Source organism: Mya arenaria, chromosome 10 (genome assembly GCF_026914265.1).
Source record: "Mya arenaria isolate MELC-2E11 chromosome 10, ASM2691426v1".
In the NCBI taxonomy this organism is placed as follows: domain Eukaryota; kingdom Metazoa; phylum Mollusca; class Bivalvia; order Myida; family Myidae; genus Mya; species Mya arenaria.
Window position 1 is genome coordinate 7,966,224 of NC_069131.1, and position 26,300 is coordinate 7,992,523.

The 26,300-nt window shown below is 34.1% G+C and overlaps 1 protein-coding gene across 2 annotated transcripts; it reads left to right on the plus strand.

Annotated features, from left to right (window-relative positions):
* Nucleotides 1-10,151: 10,151 nt before the first annotated feature.
* On the plus strand, nt 10,152-26,300 carry LOC128206404 (receptor-type tyrosine-protein phosphatase alpha-like). 2 transcript variants are annotated; one of them, XM_052908814.1, is made up of 21 exons: nt 10,152-10,280; nt 11,583-12,517; nt 12,686-12,815; nt 13,088-13,164; nt 13,440-13,571; nt 15,840-16,006; nt 16,205-16,292; nt 16,488-16,552; nt 16,706-16,742; nt 17,009-17,112; nt 17,466-17,591; nt 20,001-20,149; nt 20,656-20,791; nt 21,198-21,326; nt 21,609-21,711; nt 21,933-22,009; nt 22,363-22,494; nt 22,723-22,860; nt 23,126-23,274; nt 23,450-23,585; nt 23,911-26,300. In XM_052908814.1, exons 2-21 carry the CDS (start codon nt 11,719-11,721, stop codon nt 23,977-23,979), a joined length of 2,943 nt encoding a protein of 980 aa, XP_052764774.1. In that variant the 5' UTR covers nt 10,152-10,280; nt 11,583-11,718; the 3' UTR covers nt 23,980-26,300. The 2 variants fall into 2 exon arrangements, with proteins under 2 accessions (XP_052764774.1, XP_052764773.1); XM_052908813.1 differs by having other exon boundaries at nt 10,156-10,280; nt 11,277-12,517.

Here is a 26,300-nt window from a genome sequence, read left to right on the forward strand (position 1 = left end):
CCCAAGATGCCGGACATAAACCTTTCTGCAAACGAGCATTGGTTTTATAGTCATATTACAGATGCCAATAAGCGTGAAGGTCTAAATTCATTTTTTCATACCTTATACATTTTAACAGAGCCATATCAGAGTATTAATAATATGTCTTACAGTATGGGTCGAATGTCTAAATGTATTAACAATACTTAAAGTGTAGAAATATGTACATTATTATACATTAATATCAAGCTGTTTCGCAGTTCGTGCTAAACGTAGTTAAACGAATGTTCTTCAGAGCTCAGCATAATGTAGTAAACAGGCATTGCACTGCGACTATTGCGTTCAATACGGGTGAGAGGAAAACCAAAACTTCATTTCATTCATTTTGAAATCGATATGCTCCGTTTACCTCATTCTCAAGCTCTTATAAATGAATGCTTACAGGTAATATGATATAAAGTTAATTTTAAGTGCTTTATAGTGCGTTCATACTACCAATTAGTTTTAAAAGTTTTATCTTAGGTGTAAGTCTATAACTTTAACGTATATTAAATATTGAATTGATATGCACCTACCAGAAAGTATTGCTTGGACGACTACCATGAATTCAAATTGCAATAAAACGCAATTTAATTCTGTTTGAGCGATATTAATGAAATATTAGTTTGCTTAAAGCTCAAATTGTAAAGTACACGTTGTAAAGATTAAAAAAAGCTTATTAAAAGTCAATGTTGCTACAATTTGAAAAGTGTCATATTCTATTAATATATAAAGGTTTGTTTGTTTGTTTAACATTCAAATACCTGACGATTGATTTAAAACAAGTCTAGTCGTGACTGCGTCTTAATCATACCTGTTAATGTTTTCTTTAATACTCACATTATTTAGCTCCAAACAGCGGATTTTTTGCACAGAACATTGTAACCTTGAGGGGATTTATCTATATAAGCCGTTTCGGGTTCGATATAAATGTTAGTATAGGAAAACCTAAAACAAACAAATGGTATTTAAAGAACATTATTACGACAAAAATGTACAAATACAAAATACACAAGTACCTAAACACACAATAACAAACGACATACAAATTAGACCCAAGACAATTGAAAAAATAAAAAATATTTCTAGGTTGTCAAAATTTCTAATTATACTTTTTCATCGAGTAAAACATTGATGTAAATGAAAATGTCCCTATCTATAAGCAAGTCAACAGTTAAGAAAAAAGGAAAGGAAACAAAGATTCAATGCATTGTGCAATGACCGTGAATGCAACTTTTTATTAGAGTAAAAAGGTGTTTACTGTCATAACAGGATAATTGGTAATTAAAATTCAATCATACTAAAGTAAATTACACATAACTAAAAACGGAAACACTAATACAAGTATAAAGCAAAATACACACAAATTATGGAAACTTGACTTAATAGTGACAAGATATTGTATAAAATGAGCAATCATGCAAATTCATACAAAATTTGAAATTTAATTTGACACAATCAAACTTGAACTAAGTGAATTGTTTAATGCACAACAACATTTTTACAAATTAAATTTACTGATGAAAATTATAATGGAAATTATAAAAAAATATCAAATTAATTCCATAATATGAAATAAATGATAACCGCATGCCAAATCCATCAATTACTATTTTATACCACAAGCCTGATAATATGTAATCAGTAATAAAACAAAACAACAAATGCCAATCAGAACAAATGCTATGTCAAGCGAATACCAAAATGTACCCTTTAAGGTCCATTTTTTATTAAACACTAGGTTACAGGACACTACTATTGTCAATAAGTTAACCGGTGTATATACCTTTATCTATATCAGTTAGTCGTACAATACATGAAAAAACTGCTCATTCTGTATAATATACATTTTATATACTTCTAAAATGCGTACCAAAAGTGTAGTTGTGTGGCCTTTTTCTGGACTTAACGTCGCATATTTCTCAGGATCTGCGAATTTTTGAGACACCTGACCGGTCCCGCTTCCGTTCTGGTGATGGCTCGGGTATGGTTATGCGACCGTCCTAGGACATGTGTGTGGTCCACTGGAAGTTTATGACCATTCAAACCGGTTTGTACTGGTTAGGATGGTTTGAAGGGCCCTTAAGTGCGTGCCAAAATTATGCATTTTGCCAGTTTGGCGTACGGCGCGGTCGGTTTAAAATGGTGATTTAATCGTGACTCATCCACACTCCAATGGTTTAGTCGGCTTAAGGGCTCTTTAGAACGTACCAAAATGCTCGATTTTTGGGCCAATTTCGCGCCGGCGATACAGGAATATTGGTAGTACTTATACCTTACAATTGACGAGAATATATGCCAAAAGTCGCCCCCCCCCCCATACCGACCAAAGTCGGCCAATACGAGTTTCTTCCGTTTTGATTGGCTACTTAACTCGCTAAATACGAAATAAAAGGAATGGACAATTTGCATTGGCAGTCAAAACTCGCCATTATATGAGAATTATGTAAATTACTTTAAAAGGCAGCCATTTTGTTTTCCGTTCGACCCTCTGTTGTATGTGCCTTGTTTTCAACGTATTAGAAATAACTAGTCAATTAAATACTTCAACCAATTTGAACGCTTTGATATAAAAGTTGTATTTAACCTGTTGGTGGATTAAGTGATAATTTTTTTTATGGAAACCAACAAAATTGACGACGAACGGGAACGATTTACGAAATAATCCCAGAAAGATATGCTTCCCTGTTATACTGAACAGTGCAATCGACTGTATTCATAAGTCCGTGCAATATCACTTTTAAATATAGGATTTATGCCAAAATCAGCAAAGTCCAGTCCAGAAAAGCAGAATCCATGAAAAAAGAAAATAAGCCTCAAAAATAAAGCAAGGTTATATAATGTTTTAAACCAAAATGCCGTAGCATTTTTTTGTAAGTAATAACTAATTAATAAAATACTCAATAATTATATTTCACAGAATCAGATTAGAAGTCAGCCGAATTGACTTGGGCTCAGGCCAATACAGCTAACCTCAGACAAATAATTTAATATTAAGAACAGGACATGTAGGTGATTAGCTTTATCTGATTGTTAGTTTCAAGCATTTCTTTGGAAAACGATGAATGTGATTCGATGCGTGTTGGATCTATCTGCACACTGGAAAATATAAAACCAATATATAAAGACATCGTTGAGATATGACGAACATTCCGACTCTGAACTGAGTGAAATTGAACGAGAGGTGAAGTGTTTTTCGATTTTTATGCAGTATTTACTTGTATTCTCTTCGACTATCGCTGCAATAACAAAGTGTTCATCTCGTTGTTAATCGCCAGGGACTTGTTTAACTCTGTATGCTGTGTAATTGAAAATGCTGGCTACAATTTTACGGTAGCCGTTGTGCTACTTGTGTGCAGTACGTCCAATAGAGCATGAATAGATATATCCAAATGAATTGCTCAACTGTTCTATCAAGCAATATGTAGGTTGGCTAATAATTATTATAGTCATAATCAATATACATTTTATAATTTCTTTTCAACATTTACATAGTGATCTTTAGTTATAAACTGAGATGCCATGAATACTTGAGTTCAAAATTGCCACAATTCCAGTCACATCTAAATTTCAGTAGTATTAAAACACTGTTATAGTAAGATACAAGGAGTTACTGTTGAGGAACTCTTTTAAATAGACCTGTGTTATGTGTCAAGTAGCTGCCCAATGTTAAGTTCCGACACACATTCGCGGTCATTGTCCAATATTGTATGGCCTGTGGTCAAATGTGGACCTGCCCCACGGGCGTCATGTTTTCTATATTTTATTTAATAATACTACTTATATTCATAGCAATCAATGACTTACTTCATAGCACCCAAGGACCTCCATGCTTGCCACGACTAACTTACGGACCACATACATTTTAGCAACCAATACATTCCTTAGAAACCAATAACTTTCTTAGTAATTACCACTTGCTTTTTTAGCAGCAACTTTAATCTATAGCAAGCGATACAAAATGAGCAACCATGGCTTTTTGTACAAACCTGAATGAATGACTTTCTTAGTTAAAATAACAACCTTAGTGACTACATTCATTCATACCATCTAATCGCTTTCGAAGCACCCCTTTTGTTCATAAGCAACCGAGGACTTCCTAGCAACAACGACCTAACAAACACTCTTCTTCTATAGCAACCAGTGACTTAGTTTAGAAACTTCATTGTCAAGTTCAACCTTTCAAAAGGAGTTTAGTTTCAAAACCACTTTGTTGTTGTGTGTATTTTTTTCCTTTTATTAACAAACCATCTGCCGCCAGTATGATCAGGGCATTGCAACATTCAACACTCTCAGTGCTTTGATATGAATGTGTTTTGAGTTCTGTCAAACTAATGCACTAGCAATAACATACATACTTTGAATTGATTATGGTTTGGAAATATACTACATGTACTTTAAATATCAGATGTCAGACGTGTAAAAAAATTGGTAAAAGTCTGTTTTTACGGCTTTAGAAAAAATAAAAAGAGGGATCTCGCCCCTCCCCCTTTTTAAGAAGGCTTTTGCCATTTTCCATGCACCTCGAAAGCATATTCGGCGCTTCATTCACTTAAGGTTATCCTGTTCAAACCCATTCAACAGCTGTCCCGAGTGGTGTTAGTTATTAATTATAATTTGGATTGTTTGGGGAATGAACCTGAGGGGAGCCTCCAACCGAAGTGAAGTTACTGCTTTGTGGAGATTGCTCTGACAAGCGCGAGCAGTAGGTCCATAGATATAAAAAATGTCCCAAGCTCATTGAACATATTTATTTAATTTTTATTCAATCAAATCCACAAAAACAACGAATTCATACCTTTTCTGGCAGTAGAAATAAATGCATTGTAAATTGCTTCATAATAAATTTGATTTAAACAATATTTTTTTTTCATCAGATACATTCTAAGGAATAATGTCAAGTTCATAGCATAATCAATAATAAAAGGTTGTATAACATAGAAATACAGGCAAAGTAAGCAAGTGATGTATGCACATAACAAAATAATCACGACAGAATTGGGAAGGAAGCTTATAAGCTTATACTGTGCCTCGCTTCTGTCACACTTTCATGCTGCTTGTTATGGTGTAAATGTTGTTATAATGTTTATATTTTCGGTACCGTTATAATTTGTTTAAAGGTGAATGACAAATGAAGGAATTAGCAAATGCGTTGGAAGTAGGATAGATGCAAAAGAGAGAGAAACTTCAAGAAGCGGGAAGACTGGCCAGGGCATGTACAGGTCGGATCAGTTGTAGAATCTGGTTTGTTCTTATCATTTAAAGAATATCAATAGCGTTTAGTTTGGCGAATGTACTGTTGAAAGTGATTGAATATCGTTGAGTTGGTCAAGTCCGTGTCATTTTTAGAACCAAACAGAAGAACTTGAAGTGACATAGGCATAACAGTAGACAGTTGGTCGAGTAGATGATGCCTTTGTGCACGATAAAAGGGACAGGTGAAAAAGAAATGGTAAGTGTCCTCGATTTCACCACATTGACAATTTGGAATATTGATAGTGTTTTTAGAGAACAAGTGTTCATTAAGATTACTACAATGCATCCGCAGCCTTGCATGTATGACGCTCTATTTGCAATCGCCCTCATAGTAAAGGTTTGGAACTGATTTGTTTTCTTGTTAAGATTGTATTTAAAGGAGGGCAGGGATGTCGAAAAACGAACAGTTTCCGGAAGTGCATTCCATAAGGATATTGTGGTTAGAAGAAGTGAATTAAATAACAGCTCAGTTTTACAAGGAATATTACGAAGGTTGACCGAATTCCGAACATTGTAAGAGCTTTTATCACCAACTCAGGATGGAATAATTGTAGTGAGATAGGCTGGAGTAAGAGAATGAAGCATTTTGTAAAAAGAGTGAGTTTATGTTTCCGCCTTCTCCCCATCAGAGATTCAAGTCCTGTATCTATATGAAGATTTGAAATTGAGACAAGTCGCGTTGCTCCGGAAGTTATTCGCGCTGCCTCATGCTGAACCGTCTCTGGGTCTTCTTCGTCAGCTTGTATTAGATTGTCCCAAACTACATCTGCGTATTCCAATAGTGGCCGAATAAATGTTTTATAAAGACTTCTTGCGATTTGCGATCAAGGACGTATTTAAATGATCGCATAAGGTAAATACGTCGCATGCCTTGAATATGACAGAGTTAATATGCTCATGTCATGAGCAGTTATTGGCGAGTGTGACGCCAAAATGTTTATGAGTAGTAACTTTCGCTATTTGAACATTATCCATAAAAATAGTTGGATGTGCTTGTCTGTTTGTTTTTCGAGATATTAAAAATGATTCGGTTTTCGCGAGGGTTAAATGATACAAGCCAATTTTCTAACCAAAGTACCAGACAAGACAAACCTCTGTTTTCTTTCACTGAGATAATCAGTAAGCCATAATAATGGGGAACCAGAAATAACACTTTCACGAAGCTTGAAAAGTAGACCTTCATGCCATACGCGATCAAAGGCCTTTGAGATGTCACAGAATACTGCCCTTACTTCTTTATCCTCGTCTAGTGCAAGACATAACAAATTTGATATAAATAAACATTAACATCACTTTTTGAATTGCATATGAGACAATTTCAAGTATTTCTTTTAGGTTTATTATTATAATAATTCAGTAAATCAACCATAGTTTTTTGTTCGTGAATATAATAAGAACAGCATATATTATCCGTAACGTCAAGTTATACAATTAAGCGAGAAGCATCGACATTAGAACTTTGAACTTTTAGCAAAGATACCCACTATTGATTAAAATTAAAAAGCAAACTTAATCGATTACCAAAATAAATACGAAAGTATATGTTTCCTAAAAGTGTAAAGTGCAAGTGGCTTTATTTATAACTCTGTGCATTGTCACTATCTTTTACGCATGCCAAAACAGCAAAGTTCAAGATAAAACAAATATCCATGAATGAGAAAGGGCCATATGCTTAAAAACTAACGTAAGTATGATATAAAATTGAAACGTCTCTAGCATACTCACAAAATGTGTTTCCGCCTGTACTTCCTTCCCTTAAGCAAAGGATGCGAAATTTTCGTTCGTCATTTTTGGCTTTTTTAGATTAAACTAGTAAATATAAAAGTAATTTAATGTGAAATTTGAATAATGATGTTGGAAATATATGCCACCGAAAGTCAAATAAATAGTAAAGGGAAAATAAGATATATCAATTTCCCCATTTAAATATGAGCCTAGAAAAACGATAATTTGAGTGGGATAAGAAAAATAAAGCTTAATAAAATGAGTGCATAGAGAACATGAAAAAGACAATTATTGACAATAGGATTTGTATCAGATGCAGATGCAAAATACACCAAAGAACACTTTTCCGCCGCCAGCTGGCACATCCCCATCCACGGGCATCGCAGTTCCCTCGAAGTTCTGTTCATCGCAGAAGACATTAAACAGCCGAACTCAGTATTACCAAGCAAACACATGATAGACCAAGCGTAACACCTTATAAGTGCAAAATTAGGAGACCTAGAAATAAAAGTAAACAGCAAGGGAACTAGTAGTAGGAAGTAGGAAAGACGTGCTCTTACATAAGCACGTTATTTGAAGCTCACTCTACACTATTTTAAATGAATAGCATGATACTGGCTAAGGTCACAAAGCAGAACACTTTTATCAAAGCACAGATTCACGATCAATTTTATGTCAAAAATCGTTCATTTTTAGGACAGTAAATCATCCTTCAATTAATGCTTTTGAGAGCACAAATACTGAACACTTTAAAAGCGAAAATTAATGGTCATTTAATTATGATTAATAAGTATGCTATATTGAACTTATTATATATACACTTAGCTGCAATGTTATTTATTTTTTCCGCTGTTTATCAAACATGCGATTTAAATGTAAAGCGTGATTTCTATATATAATTATCTTAAATGTAGGTCAACGTAACTGCGCATGCACCCTCTGACGTCATTCACCGTTTGCTTCAATTTGAACTTTAAGCGTATAAGAACTTTGAATGGCATTTTAAGAAGAGAACTCAACAAAACAAGATGACACTTCGCAAGTGTGACCAAAGGAAGCCTCTGTATTGATCTAGATCATCGAATATTCGATGACAGTAAACAAATTTGTGTTTTAACAGGTGCTCGGGATCCGAGCCATATTCGGAAATGTACCGTCAACCAGTCTAGGCATAGTTGAGGAAGATAATAAAGTGTTCTCTGACAAGATGAGGGCGATGCAAACATAAAATGCATCACGTGTGATAGATCGGTGCTAAACTTGTCAATAACACCCGTTCTTATAAGCAGCCGACATAACCGGAAGGAGCGGACGGATCAGCAACATCTGCCATCTTTAAATGACGCACTGGCTGTGGTGATGGTAGTCGGGGTGGTGCTTATGGTGCGGTTCAGTTCTGATCTTGTTTGAGAAGAAATGCACAAGTTTTTTTAATATTTAAAAAAACGTTATTAAATACACTTAAAATACGATTAGCTTGTCAAACATTGTTCACAAGGAAAAGGATGTCAAGTAAATGAAGTGAGGATGCATACGAGCTCAAAAAGGGGTAATAGCAAAACTTGGTAAGAGAGGGGTCGGAAGACGTGAAGAAGCTTTCCAACACAGCATCAAAGTCAGTGTGGAAAATACTGCGAACCGTAGGTATAATAATAATAATAATAATAATAATAATAATAATAATAATAATAATAATAATAATAATAATAATAGTATTATATAATAATAATAATAATAATAATAATAATAATAATAATAATAATAATAATAACAATATTTGTAATTTTAGAAATAATATTAATTATTGTATTTCTTTAAAATAACACATTAAAATACATAAGATCCTTGTATTTAAAGACTTAATTGGATTCTTCAAACATATAAGTATACATTTCTAATTCAAACAATGACAAACAAGACGACATTCAAACACAACATTTACAATGTTAAAAAAAGACAAAAATAAATCGCCTTAAACAAACAATCTAAATAGACAATCATTCAGTCATTGTTTTGCCATAAAAATGTTTTTTTTTGAATTTTGATTTGAATGCAATGGAAGATGATGATTCTCAAATAACAAGCGGTATAGAATTCCATACATATTTAGCACAATGAGTAAATGACTTCTTACCATAGTTATTATTGAAGCAAAGGGAACTTAAACCATTATGGGTAGCAGACCGCAATGAGAGGTTTGTGTTATGGGTAAATGAAATTACTTAAGTATTCAAGGACGAGTCCGAAAGGACGCTGTCCACGCTCTTGGTACAACTGCAGAGAGAGAGCGTCCGGTTGGCTCTGGCTACAACGCAGTGAAGCCAACATGGACGAGATAGTGACTGATTACCACTACCTTCCCCGCGATGTAAAGGGTGTACCGGAATAAGGGGCGAAATACACAGTGAAAATTGGGCACTCGGTTAACGACGTCTATCATGTTAACCATTTCATCTGTATCTTCACAACTCTTAATATATCTCATAATAATGATGATGTATGGATAGGTTTATAGTTTCGTTATCTTTACCACCTTATTATTATTTCGCAATTGAAACTGAAAGCAATATGTTGATGTTCCTATTAACAAAACGATGAATATTTCCATCGTGAATTTTGAGTTCTCATTTTATATCCGCAACTGAAATGCATTAAACGTGCAGGTAAATGATGAAGTCGTTATTGTTTATGATTTAAAGCTGACGGTGAATGTGTTTTGCGTGATAGAGCATCTAGCAAAGCCAAGCAAGGACATTGTCTTACTTCTAATTAAAATCTGCTCATCGTTTTACATGACTTTCTAACTGTAATTATCGGATCATTTTCAATGGATCACGTTTTCAATGAACTGTAAAACAATAGAAATACCTATTCGAAGTATTTTTATACACAATCACAAACACGCATGATTTAATTAATTTAACAAAGGTAAAACACACACTCGAATACATGCAAATCTCACACTTGTACATTCTATATCATAAACGTATATTCGAAACATGATATTTTATATGACCCAAACGAGGTTAATAGGTTCTAATGTGACATTCAATTTAAACGCCCCAAGTTTCAGAAGTAAAGTGCCGCTTTTAAACTTCCGCGTCTCTGTCGGTTATATTGAGGTATTAACTCCTTGGCTTAGACTACGACTTATTTCTTGAATGATATATATTCAGTTAGATCGTTTGTTCATTTGGATATAAAGATGAATAGATCAAACAAATCGCTTACAGTGATATTTATAATCTTGATAAATGCCGGTTCCTGCGTCTCTGCGCCGAGTGAGTAAATTGTTATAGTTTTCTTCTTACTTTTTATTTTAAACATTTTAATAGTTTCTTTAAATTTTAGATTTTGGATTAAATATTGTATAGTGTATATAGTTTAGTTTAGAAGATATGTTTTGTGTTCTGCATATTGTAATTTAGTCGCTACATATATTAAAATCATAATGCTGTTTCCTATAATATATTCATTAAACGTGTTAAAGTATTACTCCTTTGTTTAATGTTTATGGTTAATACTCGTTTATTTTAGCTCAATTGTTACAAAACCTTATATGATCACTCACAAGTCCGTTTCCTGGGCTGAAACCAGAAATGTGTGACCCTGGTGGGAATCGAACCCACAAACTCTTCGGTAGGAGGCGGACACCTATACCACTAGACCACTCACACCATTACCCTCACACTTCTTTGTTCAATGAAATGTTTTTGTAAAATAAGTGTATTCGTTTGTACATATAGACTTCCTTTGTTCAATGAAATGTTCCTGTGAAATTAATGTATTTGATAGTAAATATCGACCTCCTTTTGTTCAATGAAAAGTTCCTGTACGATTAGTGTATCCGATTGTAAATATCGACCTCCTTTGTTCAATGAAATGTTCCTGTAAGATTAGTGTTTCTTGTTTGTGAGTTTTTGTGTTCTATGTCTTTGGCGTTTACCCTGCGCCATTAAACGGGGTTTATGTTTAAACTTTTGGCTACTGAGCTTGTTTCTGTAGTTTTTCACCTAAGTATTGAATGATACCAATCAATAGTATTAAACACCAAACATGTTTTGTATTTCAATGAAGCTTGAACGTTTCCTCCAATTTGGTATTTAGTGTATAACATATTGTTATATGATTATTACCTAACCGTGTAGGATCAGGGAAAACTATAAAAACACGCCTACATATTTTCAAAAATGTCGCATAATGAAAAGAAACATTATTATAATGACACCCTATTGTGAAGGTGACTGATTTATGACCTATTTTAATATTTTGTCCAGGCTGTATGGTAAACTGTACCTCTTGTCAAAATTAAAACATGTGCACATCATGTGACTCGGGATACTTCTTACGGTCAGCAGCTGAATGTAAAGCGTGCACGTACGTAGGAACGAACTGTGTAACATGCACTAATGACACGCATTGTAACGAATGTAGGCCAAGATTCTGGGGCACTACTTGTAGATCTTTTTGTTCTGATGGTTGTATCACAGACACGTGTAGCTCGTTAGATGGAACATGTACTTGTAAACAAGGTTTTTATGGCTCTAGCTGTCAATATACGTGTTCAGAAAATTGCGTTACAGACACATGTGGGACTAATGGTGAATGTGAGTGCAAAGACGGGTATTATGGAACTCCGTGTACTGGAAACTGTTTTCTGATTGTAAGAAATGCTCTAATGGCACATCTTGTACTGTGTGCCCCATTGGAAAGTACGGAATGCTTTGTGCATTTCCGTGTGATTGCAACGGTATATGCGACATTCTTACTGGTGAATGTATACATGTTACGTGCCCCGACACGTGTGTATCATGCGGAGGAAGTGGTCACTGTAACGAGTGCTCTGTCGGTTGGTATGGTGCACGATGTAACAACACCTGTTCATATGACTGTAACGGAGGTTGTGAGCAATATTCCGGACATTGCAATGCATGCTTTAATGGCTACTTTGGAACAGAATGTGGAATTCAATGCAATTACTGTCGTAACGGTAACTGCAATCAAGAGGGGGAGTGTACTTCGTGTTATAATGGCAACTATGGGCCACTGTGTAATAAGAAGTGTTCTGAGGACTGTGTTGGCAATATTTGCGACCAGGTAGATGGGGCATGTCAACTGCCGGTTCACTGCCCCGCGAATTGTGTCAGTTGTACGAACAAATATACTTGCACTGAATGTGATGTGAATCATTATGGTGACCTGTGTGCATTTGTGTGTAGCCTTACGTGTGCCTCTGCTGGTTGTGAAAGGCAAACTGGTGCTTGTTTTGGGTGTAAAGAACTATCAGTTTATGGCCCGTTTTGTAATTTAACTTGCAGTAATAACTGTACAGATCTGCAATGTTCACAAGAAGAGGGTTATTGTTCACATGGTTGTATCCCTAATCATTATGGTTCAATGTGTGACAGCATCTGCTCCGAGAACTGTGTAAATACGACAACAGGATCAAACTGCGACTCTTCTGGAAAGTGTATCAGTGGATGTCTTGACGGTTACATAAGCGATATTTGTACGAAAGGTACGTTGCATACTCCATTTTAAATATCAGGAAATAATAATGAAATAACAAAAATATGTATCCTTTAGGATCTTTTCATAGACTTCGGAAACATCACACACTATTTTGTACCATTTACAATTAATCTAATCGAGATGCGCAATGAGAGTTAAGTTGAATATATTTCAGTGAAAGGGACAACTGCCGAGAACGGGAAAAGCGTTTCAAAGGTGTCGGCAGCTGCTATTGGAGGAGCAGTTGCCGGTGTGTTGGTTTTTGTTGTGATCATCGTTCTGATTGTTGTCTTCCTGAAAAGAAGGTACTTTATTAAGCGAAATGTCATGTTAATGTTTTAAAACAAGTTATTTTTTTGTTTATGGAAATATAATGCATATTTTACTTTTGTAATACTACTTTTCGAACTGATCACAATTGTTTTATGAAGTAATTGAAGGATAGCAGACTGATAAGATAATTTCAATTTGATTATAAACCAGAAACAAGTTGCTGCTTTCCTTCATCCAAATAGTTTAGATTATATCGTATTTGTATTGACTGTGCGTTAACCAGTTGAACTACATTTGTTTTTAGAAGAAACACTAAGCCGTATGAAGATCGAATTGACGGAACTGATCATGAGTATCACACAATAAATCCATTGCATGGAGGTAAAACATATTTTCTTTACCAATATAAGTCGTATTGTCAATAGCGTATTTAATTTGCATAAAAGTAACAAGCAAACAAACATTTTAATGATACCAAAATATTGCGGCTAACCATTCAACACAATTGAACATTTTTACCAATGTCTCGACAAACTGACACAATATTGTGTACATCGGATGCCTCAATTACTAATAGGAAAACATAATATGAATTGTAAAACATACAAGTATTTCATATGACCCTATTTGTATGTTTTGTGATACCGATTTTATAGTGAAGCAAGTTTCTATGAAAGCAACATCCGCACGCTCGTTAGCAACAATAAACCCTAGTTACAACCATGTTGCGGACACACTAATGCTCGGTGGCTTAGAAACAGCAGCGGACGATGATGATCTTGAAATTGGTAAGTTTTAAACATATAATAATGATAATAAGCGTTATAATAGACATGTATGTATAAGGCTGATAATTCTTAATAATAAAATGTAAACACAGTTTTCCAATTTTAATATGATCGACGCCTTCCACAGTTTCTATGTCATTGGATTAAGCGATGTCGTCATTTCAGTTCAGTTCAGTTTAATGTAAACTACCTAAAATACGAAGACCTGTCCGATGGTGTATATTAACACGGTCAATGTACTAGTTATATTTATATTCGGGTAACTATCGATGCCTTTCCATTTTGAGTTGATGGAGTAATGGATGTTTATATACAATATACAACTACAATAATTGTCTAACACTTTCGTATTATTCCGTGATATAATTACTAACTTAAAAGATTCAAGTTCGAATCATGCGTTTTACCTTTTCTTATTTATTTTTTTTATTTCAAACGCTTTCCATCAAATTGCTTATTATCCCCATTACTAGTTTTGATTGATAGTTGAAACTTCAAACAGGCGCAACAACTCAATTTCTGAGCGAAGGATTTTAAGTATCTCTTTCAGCCGTTTAACGTAATTTTAATTTAATAAAACATTGACATGATGCGCGAAGAAAAATTCGAGTATAGGAACAATTTATACAAATAACAAACCATATTTTGAGGTTCCAAACAGTAAGCTCACTGATTTAACCACTGAACAATCGAAGAATGTTCGTATTGCAATATTTGGTTTTCGAATCGATGTTCTTTAAAAATATTCGGTAAACATACGAGAGGTATCGTGGATGAATCGACGATAAATATTGCTAATGCCTAACCAGATAAGTTATGTACCTTTGACAGTTTCATTGCCCTTGTAGTTTTTGCACCTGTGACAGTTTCATTACCTTCAAAAAGTGGAAAAGATTGTCATGGTTACCAACCTGATGGAGGAAGGGGTATAATAACAATAATTGTCAAAAATAACCCCGCGGATATATGAACACGTATAAAAATCGGAAAACCTTCATTAAAACATTCAAATACACCAATAACGTGAAAAGTTTGAAAGAATTAAAAAAGGTTTCATTTACTGATGTTTATTCGATTTCTTTAATGCCATTTTAATGTATGATATAGTTGAAATATTACCGTTGAAATTACCAGAAATCGACGTACAAGTATGAGTTCAATTAGTGCAATCGCTCAGGCGTTTGTATTTTGAAATTATCAAACAATTGCAAACGGCAAAACAACAAAATTTAAATGGGATTTTATCATTGATATCTAAATCACGGGCAATGGGACTGTCAAATGTGAATAATTACACGGGCAATGGGACTGTTACATGTGCATAATTACACGGGCAATGGGACTGTCACATGTGAATAATTACACGGGCAATGGCACTGTCATAGGTGCATATTTACACGGGCAATAAAAATGTCACAGGTGCATTATTACACGGGCTATGAAACTGTCACATGTGAATAATTACACGGGTAATGAAACTGTCACAGGTGCAAAAACTACAAGGGCAATGAAAGTTTTTGCACCTGTGACAGTTTCATTACCCGTGTAATTATTCACATGTGACAGTTTCATAGCCCGTGTAATTATTCACATGTGACAGTCCCATTGCCCGTGTAATTATGCACATGTAACAGTCCCATTGCCCGTGTAATTATTCACATTTGACAGTCCCATTGCCCGTGTAATTATGCACATGTAACAGTCCCATTGCCCGTGTAATTATGCACATGTGACAGTCCCTTTGCCCGTGTAATTATGCACCTGTGACAGTTTCATTGCCCGTGTAATTATTCACATATGACAGTTTTATTGCCCGTATAATTATGCACATGTGACAGTTTTATTGCCCGTGTAATAATGCATATGATACATTTGATTGCCCGTGTGATTATTCACATGTGACAGTTTCATTGCCCGTATAATTATTTTCATGTTACAGTGTTATTGACCGTGTAATTATGTACCTGTGACAGTTTTATTGCCCGTGTAATTATTTACATGTGACAGTTGTATTGCCCGTGTAATTATTCATATGTGACAGTCCCATTGCCTGTGTAATTATACACATGTGACTGTCTCATTACCCGTGTATTTATGCACATGTGACAGTTCATTTGCCCGTGCAGCTATGCACATGTGACAGTTTTAATGTCCGATAAGTTATGCACCTAGGACATATTAATTGCCAATTTTTGCTTTCACCGTTGACAGTTTAAATGAACCGGATAATACCGCATTGTAATATGATCCCATATCTATGCATATCAGATTTTGACGAAGAGATAAGGTCCCAGAAAAGGAAACTGGTCAAGGAGGTTGAGGAGAACGTTTACTACATCGGTATACAGGACATAGAGAAGCGGAAAGTGAAAGTGGAGGAATTGGCGGCTTTTGTGGCTGGAAAGACTCTGGATTACTATGAGGAGGAATTTGATGTACTTATCAGTATATTACATCTTATATAACTTATTATAAAACAATAAAAGTGTATTTTATTTTTGTTTGTTTATTACCTCGTTTTAGTAACGTAAGTGAAACAAATTAAATGACTACAAATGTTGTAAAATCAATTTAAATCATTTTCACTATGATACGAATTTCGTTAGGTTATATTTGCCCTTTATCTCCTGAAGAAATTCTCTGACGGCCTCACAAGGAGCTGTGACGCTGCCAAATTACCTCATAACAGGGCGAAGAACAGATACAAGGGATTATATGCATGTAACAATTCCATTGAAGTCAATTAAGTTAAAGTATAGAAGTACACCGATCAATGGGCAGTAATCACTAATAAACATTAATTATATATTTGTTCATTTAAGCATGCATTTTGAAGTTATTTTTTAGTTAATATCAAAATAGTTGCTATTTGAGGTTTGTCTGTATATATTAATAGGATGCAAATTGTGTTTTTAGATGATGCTACAAGGGTGAAAGTGACTGGTTTTGATACTGATTACATCAATGCTAACTACATCGATGTATGTACTCTATAATATGAATAAAGATCAAATGCTTGTTTACTATAACATTTGTATTTTGAAGCAGTGGTGAGCTTAAATTTAAATAAATCACAAACATATTAAATACAGTTATTACCTTTTTTGACATTTACTGTGATAATCTATTTGCAGGGTTTCAATGAGAGAAATGCGTACATTGCTTCGCTTGGTAAGAACAAACATTGCATTTATACGGTTTATATATTTTCATGTCAATGAAACCTTCATTTTTTAGCTTTGATCGTCCAGTAATTAAATTTACTTAATCATTGCCAATCAGTAACTTTTGTACTATTTCTAAGAATGACTACTTTATTGCACTTTTCTTTAAAAAGATAAAAATACGAAATACACCAATTATATACATGCATGAATTCAAGATACAACATACTGAACACAAGTCGTACGGTTTCTATGGTGATTTTATATTCCCAGGTCCAATGTCGAAACAGATGGGAGACTTTGGCATGTTTTGGAACATGATTTGGCAACAAAAAGTGGAAAAGATTGTCATGGTTACCAACCTGATGGAGGAAGGGGTATAATAACAATGATTGTCAAAAATAACCCCGCGGATATATGAACACGTATAAAAATCGGAAAACCTTCATTAAAACATTCAAATACACCAATAACGTGAAAAGTTTGAAAGAATTAAAAAAGGTTTCATTTACTGATGTTTATTCGATTTCTTTAATGCCATTTTAATGTATGATATAGTTGAAATATTACCGTTGAAATTACCAGAAATCGACGTACAAGTATGAGTTCAATTAGTGCAATCGCTCAGGCGTTTGTATTTTGAAATTATCAAACAATTGCAAACGGCAAAACAACAAAATTTAAATGGGATTTTATCATTGATATCTAAATCCCTTTATGTACTATTCAGAAGGAAAAATGCGAGCAGTACTGGCCCAATGTCGGGACCACTTTGACCTACAGCCGGGTGAAGGTGACCTGTCAGAGCGAGGATGAGTATGCAGAGTTTACGAGAAGGTTGCTGCTCCTAAATGATGTAAGCGTATTTCTATGCTATTGTAACATAACAGAACTATGACATACACAATCTTCTAAATAAAATATTAATCCTTATTAACGAACTTGAATTTTAACAGCATATGCATTAACATAAATCAGTTAGTTGGGTGTATGTACTTTCCAATTCAAACAAGTTACAAGCATTCACAATAATTTGTGAAAATTAGGCAAAATACCCGGAAGATTAAATTGTACTCTAAACTAAATGTAAAGCGTCCGTAAATGCTGATGATTATTCTCACTGCACGCTTCGTGCATAAGTAGAAAAGAAGACAAAAATATTGCCATTGTATGGAAGAATATTCAATACCTTCTCTGTGGAAGCTTTACTATAGCTTTAAATGTGTTCGTTTAAAGTCCTTTGCTCAATTACATGAAACTCTTTATACCGTTTTCAATATACACATTGCAAGCGAAGGTAACAAACTTTAATTTGTATCAAGCTTTCTCTTTAGTTTGGTAGTTGACCAAATAATAACATATAGTGGAAACTGACATATGTACTCGATCTTATTAGAGAGTGGTATTTTTTCGCCAACAACCCTAAATGTTAGTGCCTGTCTATAAAACCACACTTCAGTACCGCCCATCTCTTAAAGGACAATGTTTAAAAGCAATGACTTCAGTATCTTATGAAAGTTTCTTAAATACATCGGTAATTAATGAAACAAAACACACCTTAACAATAATTGAAACATTACAGTCAGCTACAGCGCGGTCAAGGGCACCTGTCAGAGCGAGGAATTATGACTTAAAAGTTCCGTTGACGCGACTGAATCAAAATGCAGTACTCGAATTGTAATATTAATTTAGTGTAAGCAATTATTTGTTGACCAATAAAAAAGGTACTTTCGGGCTGTGGCCACACACTTTCTTTAGCGCATGAAATATTTCAGCCATTGTGTACCTTATGTATTATCTATATTAATCAGTGTGCTTAGACGAGCAATTTAAATCTTAACATTTATAATCGTAGTCATCAAATCAATCAATGATTCGGATATGTCTACTAGTTTAAACCCTTGAACGTCTCAACCATTCATTATTTAGTTTGACAAAGCTTAAAGAAAATATAGGCAAAATACACGGAAGTTTAAATAGTAAGCAAACCTAAACTTAAAGCACCCGTAAATGCTAATGATTATTTCGACTTCACGCTACCGGAATAAGCACAAAATATGTACGGAGCGATAGACACTGTATTGAAGCTTTTAACCTCCTGCGTTCAGCTGAGAGTGAAGCGATAAAATGTGTATTTACTTTCTATTTACGTATTATATTACATTTTTAAAGCGATGTATCCAATTATTCTGCTTATTGATATCAATATCAATATAAACATTGCAAAGAAAGATAACCAGCTTTTACTCGTTATATGCTTCCTTATGAGTTGCTGTTTAAAATATTACACAAATAATACAAACTTATTCAATAATAATAATGATGTTGAAAGGTAGAAAAAAGTGAACTAGTCAAAGTATTAAATAAATAATACATTACAAAACACTATCCGACATAAACGCTTACGATGTAGAAGGATCAATGCTCTTAAGAACGGAGTTGAAGTATATGTTTCTACCTGGAGTACACTTAAATGTAAAGATTGTTAAAATCCACTTACGTAATGGAGTTCTTATGAAAAAAGAGTCAGGTAATTTGGTGTCAGGATCAGAGTGTATGTGATGTTTAAGATTGTAAAGAACTGTATCAATTGAAACTTGGTAGCAATATGCCATCCCCTTGATTACAACATCATGGCTGTATGGCATCAACAAAAGAACAACATTAACAATGATGCATTGTTTGAGGTATATACAAATTACAATATGCACCAATCTTGACAATCTCATTTAAAACAGATTCATGGTGTTACGCTATAGTTTCACAACGTAATGCAATGGATCTCAGCGTAAAGCGAACGCGACGAGATTATTAACCGGAAAACATTTGATTGTTTCAGACGCAAGCAACAATTAAACTACTTTAAATTTTAATGACACCGCCTTTGAGCCATTTCAAAAATATAGGCAATATATATATGAGAGGAAAATATATATATATATATATATATATATATATATATATATATATATATATATATATATATATATATAGAGAGAGAGAGAGAGAGAGAGAGAGAGAGAGAGAGACAGACAGAGACAGACAGAGACAGACAGACAGAGATTAAGCGCAAGGGAGAGAGGGCGCAAGGGAGGAGAGGGACAGGTGTCCGTAAAATATTATATTATATTATGGAGTCCATAAAAAGCAGGTTATTTCACAAACAGGAATATATGACCTGATTCAACGTACAACACGCTAGTATGTTTAATTAATATTAGGGACAAATACCATCAGCTGGAATACATAACAATAACTATTTCAGGGCGAATCTGAGAGGCAGCTGCACCACCTCCACTTCACGGCCTGGCCTGATAGGGGAATCCCAGAGGACGTCACAGCGCTGATTGAGTTCCGACATAGAGTGCTCAATTCTACTGCTCATCTCGACGGTCCAACGCTGGTTCATTGCAGGTATGAATTTATCGTCATTTTTTGAACGTTTGCACCTGTTATAAAAGTAATATTTGAGAGCAATATAGAGAATTCCAAACAATTGAACATAGAATTGTTCTTATTTTGTACCAGTTCGTGCCAACGAGGAATTCGAGCCAAGCTTGTTTGAACTAACGGGGTTCGAATGGTATTGCAAGTGCGAGATGTTTTTATTGCATATTTAAGAGCCCTTGCCATGTTATGAACGTCAAAGATCAGAGTGTCACGGTGCTGATTAAGTTTAGAAAGATGGTTCTCATTACTGATTGCCCCTGTACTTGTTTATGTCCGAACGCTGCATATAAGCAAATAAGACCATTATTTTAATTAATATGTCCTTCAAGAAATGTTTTACAACCCTGGTAAGGCTTTATATAATATAGTATAATGGAGTTGATAATACATTTCTATAAATTAATTAATAGCGCAAAGCCTTAAACCATTTGTTGCGATCGATATATGTCATATATGGGTGTTACTTTTAGTGCGGGAATCGGTCGAACAGGGTCCTATATTGCGTTAGATATTCTAACAAAGGAAGGAAATTCGAACAAGGCCGTTGAGATTCCAGGATGCATCATCAATATGAGACAGAACAGACCAAACATGGTCCAGACAGCGGTAGGTTGATATTTAAATCCTTGAACCACAAATAACGTACCGTGAGTGACGAAGTAATAGAGAAGTACAGTACAGGCAATATCGATTAAACTGTATTTTGTTTTACTTTATATCTTGCCTTAGAAAGTGTGTTCTTTTTTTTGTTACTCAGTTATGCACGTCTTTAAGATATGCTTCTTATACAATAGCTGGACATATACTGTCTCAGATAAAAATATACTGTCTCCCTTTGCAGCCTCAATTGCTTATCAGTTTTATAATTTCTCTTGCAAGTTTGTTTGTCTACGTTTGCATGTTATATTTGAACTATGCACTGTTTATGCTTGATTTATGATAGGCCATTCCATAGACCCAATAAACAAGGAAATGAATCATGAGTTTATCAGTGTTTATTTCCTTATTTCAGGAACAGTACGAGTTTCTACACCTTGCCCTGGTTCACACCCTGACATTTAACTGTGAGCAGATACCAGGAAAACAGTTTCAGGACTACATGATCGAGACAAGCAATGGCGATCTTATCAGGCAGTTTAAGGTAACGCAATGTTATTTTTGCTCAAAGTGTGTATGCTTATCAATCTTCAGTTCTCTCAATAAGTAGTGTTATACCGAAAATTACACAGCGATGTTTACTTGGTATATAAAGTGTTTTATCCAGATAAAAACAGTCAAAAGAAAGTAATTTTCCAACCGATTAGGCTCAAATTAATAATTATTTTCAAAATGTATTAGTAATATGTTTCTTTGAAACATATGTAAATGCATATATGCTCAGAACGCAAACGAAAAGGCAATGTAAAGTATTTCTCCTTTGTAGAAAATTACAGACTCTCCCCATGTTCACACTGACGACGAAATCCTTGCTATAGAACGAAACAAGTCTGAGAAAGGAAAGAATAGGAGTGGAGCAGATATTCCAGGTACAAGTTTGTAAAGAATATCGCGTACCCATTTCCCAATTTACGAAACACCCAACATATATCAACAAGCCATACGTAACGCTTCAGCTCTGCTGACCATATATCATGACCAGTATAACTGCGCGATGTTGAAATGACATTCGGTAATGAAATACTGCGCTATCAAAATGTAAAATTATGGTAACCAAAAAGGTATATAATAAAATGGTTATTACCTTCAGGCGATGAATACCGCCCTCGACTTTATCTGGGAATAAGACATGGAGATTCAGACTATGTCAACGCTGTCTTTGTTCATGTAAGGGTATACTGTGAAATTACTATGTAACATTTTCAAAGAACTTAGTCAAGTTTAAAAAGGCTTTTATTTAACATTTTCTCTCTTAACGGTAGTTTCTCATATATCTCATATATATATCTCAACATATACTGCCAGTTTAATCTGCTAAATATTTACGTTATGAGAACTTTCGATTGAAAATCCTATTCTGATTGCTTAGATCAGTGCATTCATACCGTTACCTTAAATTGCAGTAATATGTTCGTATATCGTGTTCGCCCTCGTCGTACATTCATACCGTTACCTTTAACTGCAGTAATATGTTTGTATATCGTGTTCGTCCATCGTCGTACATTTAATTTGTTTTGCAGGCGTTTCAGGCGAAACGGAAATACATCATCGCCCAGTCTCCGATGTCAAATACTGTACAGGACTTCCTGACCTTGGCATACCAAGAACATTGCTCCTGCATTGTCAGCTTTGAGCAAAGCGACGGAAAAAAAGTACGATTAAGATGATCAATAAATTCGTGTCATTTTGTCAAAAGTCTGTAATGAGTCGACACGACGAAATAACATGATATGCACAGTTTTCTTTTACTGCTCTTTTATTCCAAGACGGAAAAACATGATAAATTTCAGTTATCTCCTATTGTAGAAGATATATAAGTCTTAATCAAATCCATATTAATGGAATTTTATTAAAAACGAACTTAACATTATTTCCACCAGGATATAGGTGAATATTATCCAGCGGACAATCAAGAACTCAAGAAAGGTCAACTGTCTATTTCATGTGGGAGGGATAAAGTCAAAAACGAGTACAGTATCCAGAAATGGCTAACTATTGAGTTCAAGGGAAGCACACAGGTTAGTTTAATATCAATCTTATACATGTAACTGAATTTACATCATTTGAAAGAAGATGATTTTTTTTTTAAAACAAGAAGGTATATTCGACGTAAAAATGTATAGGGATGACATCAAGAACAAAGCTTAATTTTGAAACTTGCATTGCTTTCATTGAACAGTATAATTTCTTTTATTGATTTCGTTTAAGTTTTAAACCAGGGGATTTCTATGACATTAATGGAAATATACTTTTATATGAGTGTAGCTTAAAATTTTGTTACAGAGTAAAGGTGGCAAAAGCACATTGCGACACTTTGAGTTTACAGACTGGAACCAGACTGGAAATGTTCCACGCAGCCCTGCTTACTATGTTGCATTTCTGAGAGATGTCAAAATGGCATCGTCCAATGGGCCTGTGCTTGTCCACTGCAGGTAGTACAAATTCAAGCTTTGTAACCCATGCATTGTCGTTGGAATTTATTCCCAAGCTTATTTTTACATATCTCGATTGCGGGTCTTTGGACCAAATATGGTTTCATTGGGACAACATATGGTTTCATTGGAACTTATATTCACTTTAATCAATCTAATATGCTATATTTTTCAGGGATGGGGGTAGTAGGAGCGGGCTGTTCTGTGTAATGGCATTCCTCTTTGAGAAGATGGAAGTAGAGCACGAGGTCAATGTGGTTAACGCCGTAAGGAAGGTCAAGGCCAGGAGACCTAACGCCGTACCCACTCAGGTTCGCTTGGCATTTTAATAGGATTATATTTTAAAATCGCATATACATGTATATGTGCTTAATACAATTGCACATTATACCAGTATTCCAAATAAATAAATCCAGTATATGTACATTTCTTTGGCATACACGCAAAATTTGTATGTGTTAAACAGGATAAAATAGTGTTTACTCTTACAGAGAGTAACGATGATAACCTCATACCTTCAAGTCATGTACGACATAACATATTCAACCTAATATTTATTAGATAAAATGCAGAGAACGGTGACTCGTAACAGTGTATCGCGTGTAACATAAGTGTTTTGATGTTTTTTATTTGTAGGCACAGTTCGACTTCTGCCATGATGGTCTTCTGGAGTTCGTCCGTTTGTTTAAAACATACTCCAATTAGGCGGAGCTGTAAAATGTGCCTTTGAAAACAATACTTAACTATCTTGACTGCTTATTCTGTCATCACTTTGATGCTTATTTTTGTTTGATATAAATTGCATACCATTATGTAAAGTACGGGAACGTTCAAGTTTAGCAGTTTCCACGATAACAATTTAAACCAAGTTCATACAGCCAACACAATAACGTTATGGCTTTACTTAGAATTTACAATTCCAACATTAAGTTCGGCCCCCACTTACACCTGAACTTAAATGATTTTTATTAACCCTGGACAAATGGGGACAGCTGAAATGGTTTATACTCAAACAATACTTCTGTGAACATGCCTTCTGCATATCTAATTATATATACACGTATATAAGCTTCTACTATGTTGAACTTATGTAAAATCAAACAAATTGCTTCGTTTGTATAACATATGAACGTTTCGTATTTGAATTTTGTTTAGCTGTAGTTATGCTTCTACCAGTACAGCTTTATCTGTTACTTCGTTCACAAATGAGTTATATTCATAAACACGCTCCTGCATGCATCAGCCTTATGCTAATTCTATAAAACTAATCGTGTAGTCTTAATGTGTTACTTAATACAATGTCTAAGAACTTCTGCAACATGTTGATGGGTTTATTCGTAAATTAGAATATGATAAACTGTGTATATATTGAAGATTTGTGATACTTTTCTATCGTCGTTCACAACTACCCAGGACGTGCACACTTTCCGCACATGGGAATAATAATACGTAATGTTAAATCTGAATGTCTACAAACTGCTGCTTTGTTTCGACTTTTTCTATAAATGACATATGGCTTTGTGGTAAAAATGCTTTGAATGAGTATTGTACTAAAAAAAAAGCTGAATATCTGTTTTTATATTTTTAATATATTAACATGCGGACTCTTGTGATATGGATTGTATGAAATCTTAAAGAAGTTATACAATAAGTTAGTTCAACCGACCAACATAAATAATTCCTGTATATTGTAAGTAACCAACAGACGAAATGGATAGGTTGTAACTCGGCTCCAAAGGTAACAATTCCAACACTTTCATCAGAAATAATAAAATGTTAAAATCAACTATGATTTATAACAAATACATTTTATTGCTTGTTTAAACAGTTTTTTTACGGTAAGGAATGCTAAGTAACACCCTTTGTAATGTTAAATGAATGACATTTCTATCGTATTAGTGCGCCACTTGCTTTTCTTGTTTAAAAACTATTTCAATAACGTAGTATATCGGTAACACCTATAAAAAGTATGATTATACCTTATAAATATTCACAAGATATTCAAACAACCCAAGAACATGTTATTGACATTGTTTTTATGTAAATTGCATGTATATATACAGTTTTGTTTACATTGACATATGATTACCAAAAATCATACATTAACGTTATAGTTTAAGTAACCATGGCTAATGCAATGATAACAATTAATGTCTCCAGTGATTATCGCCATACACCAGTAGCAATAAATAATAAAAGCACCACAGTATTTTTAGTGTGCATGTCTTTGATATAGTGGTCAATATTAGCAATATATATGTATTCATGTACGAGAACAAAACATATGGTAGCAATAACAACGTAATTTTTTTATTTCATGCGGTATAGTTAAGAGATATAACATTTTAAAGGTTATGTCATTACAAACTCAAATATGCACATATTTTAAAAATCCATCACGTTTTGACAGAATTATGGCCCTTTTAATTTTACATTTTTGTTCATTTTTTCTGCCAAAATAGGTCAAATTCAAAACTTCGGAATTTAAATGAAATAAATAATGTAAAACAACACATTTTGTTTATTTTCTATAAATTTAATACACATTCCTAAATATCAGAGCTTAAACAATGTTTTAAGCACAATATTTCACGTTAAAAAAATGATGAAAAAACGTCTGTTTTTAAGAAATTTTAAAAATGCCGTATTTTTTGAAAAATGAGCTACCAATAAGGTAAAGGTCAAAAAACATTTACATTCTTCCATTCACTGCTTGACTGTTGCATTTTTACAATTAATAGTAGTATATGATATGGCTTTGCGGACAATTGGTTAAATATGAATCGTTGAATTAATAAATCATTTTTAAATGTATGTAAACGTTTTAACCTTGCCGTAAAACTGTTAACACTAATGCTACTTTATGAGAGAGTAACCATTGACCGAGTTAATACAATTATATTCAAACCTCTATATCTTTCAATTGTGATTAACTAAGAAGTAAAGTTATTCATTGACTAATGGTATTTGTGAGAAAATATGGACGCTGGTTTTATCTTTATGGATCAATAAAAATAAACGTCTTA

Bases quoted from the DNA above. Each gene is read 5' to 3' on its own strand.
- LOC128206404 (XM_052908814.1), top strand. From the start codon at position 11,719: ATGCTTTGTGCATTTCCGTGTGATTGCAACGGTATATGCGACATTCTT. The intron at 22,861-23,125 runs GTTAGTTTAATA...ATTTTGTTACAG, and splicing joins AGTTCAAGGGAAGCACACAG to AGTAAAGGTGGCAAAAGCAC. The intron at 23,586-23,910 runs GTTCGCTTGGCA...TTTTATTTGTAG, and splicing joins CTAACGCCGTACCCACTCAG to GCACAGTTCGACTTCTGCCA.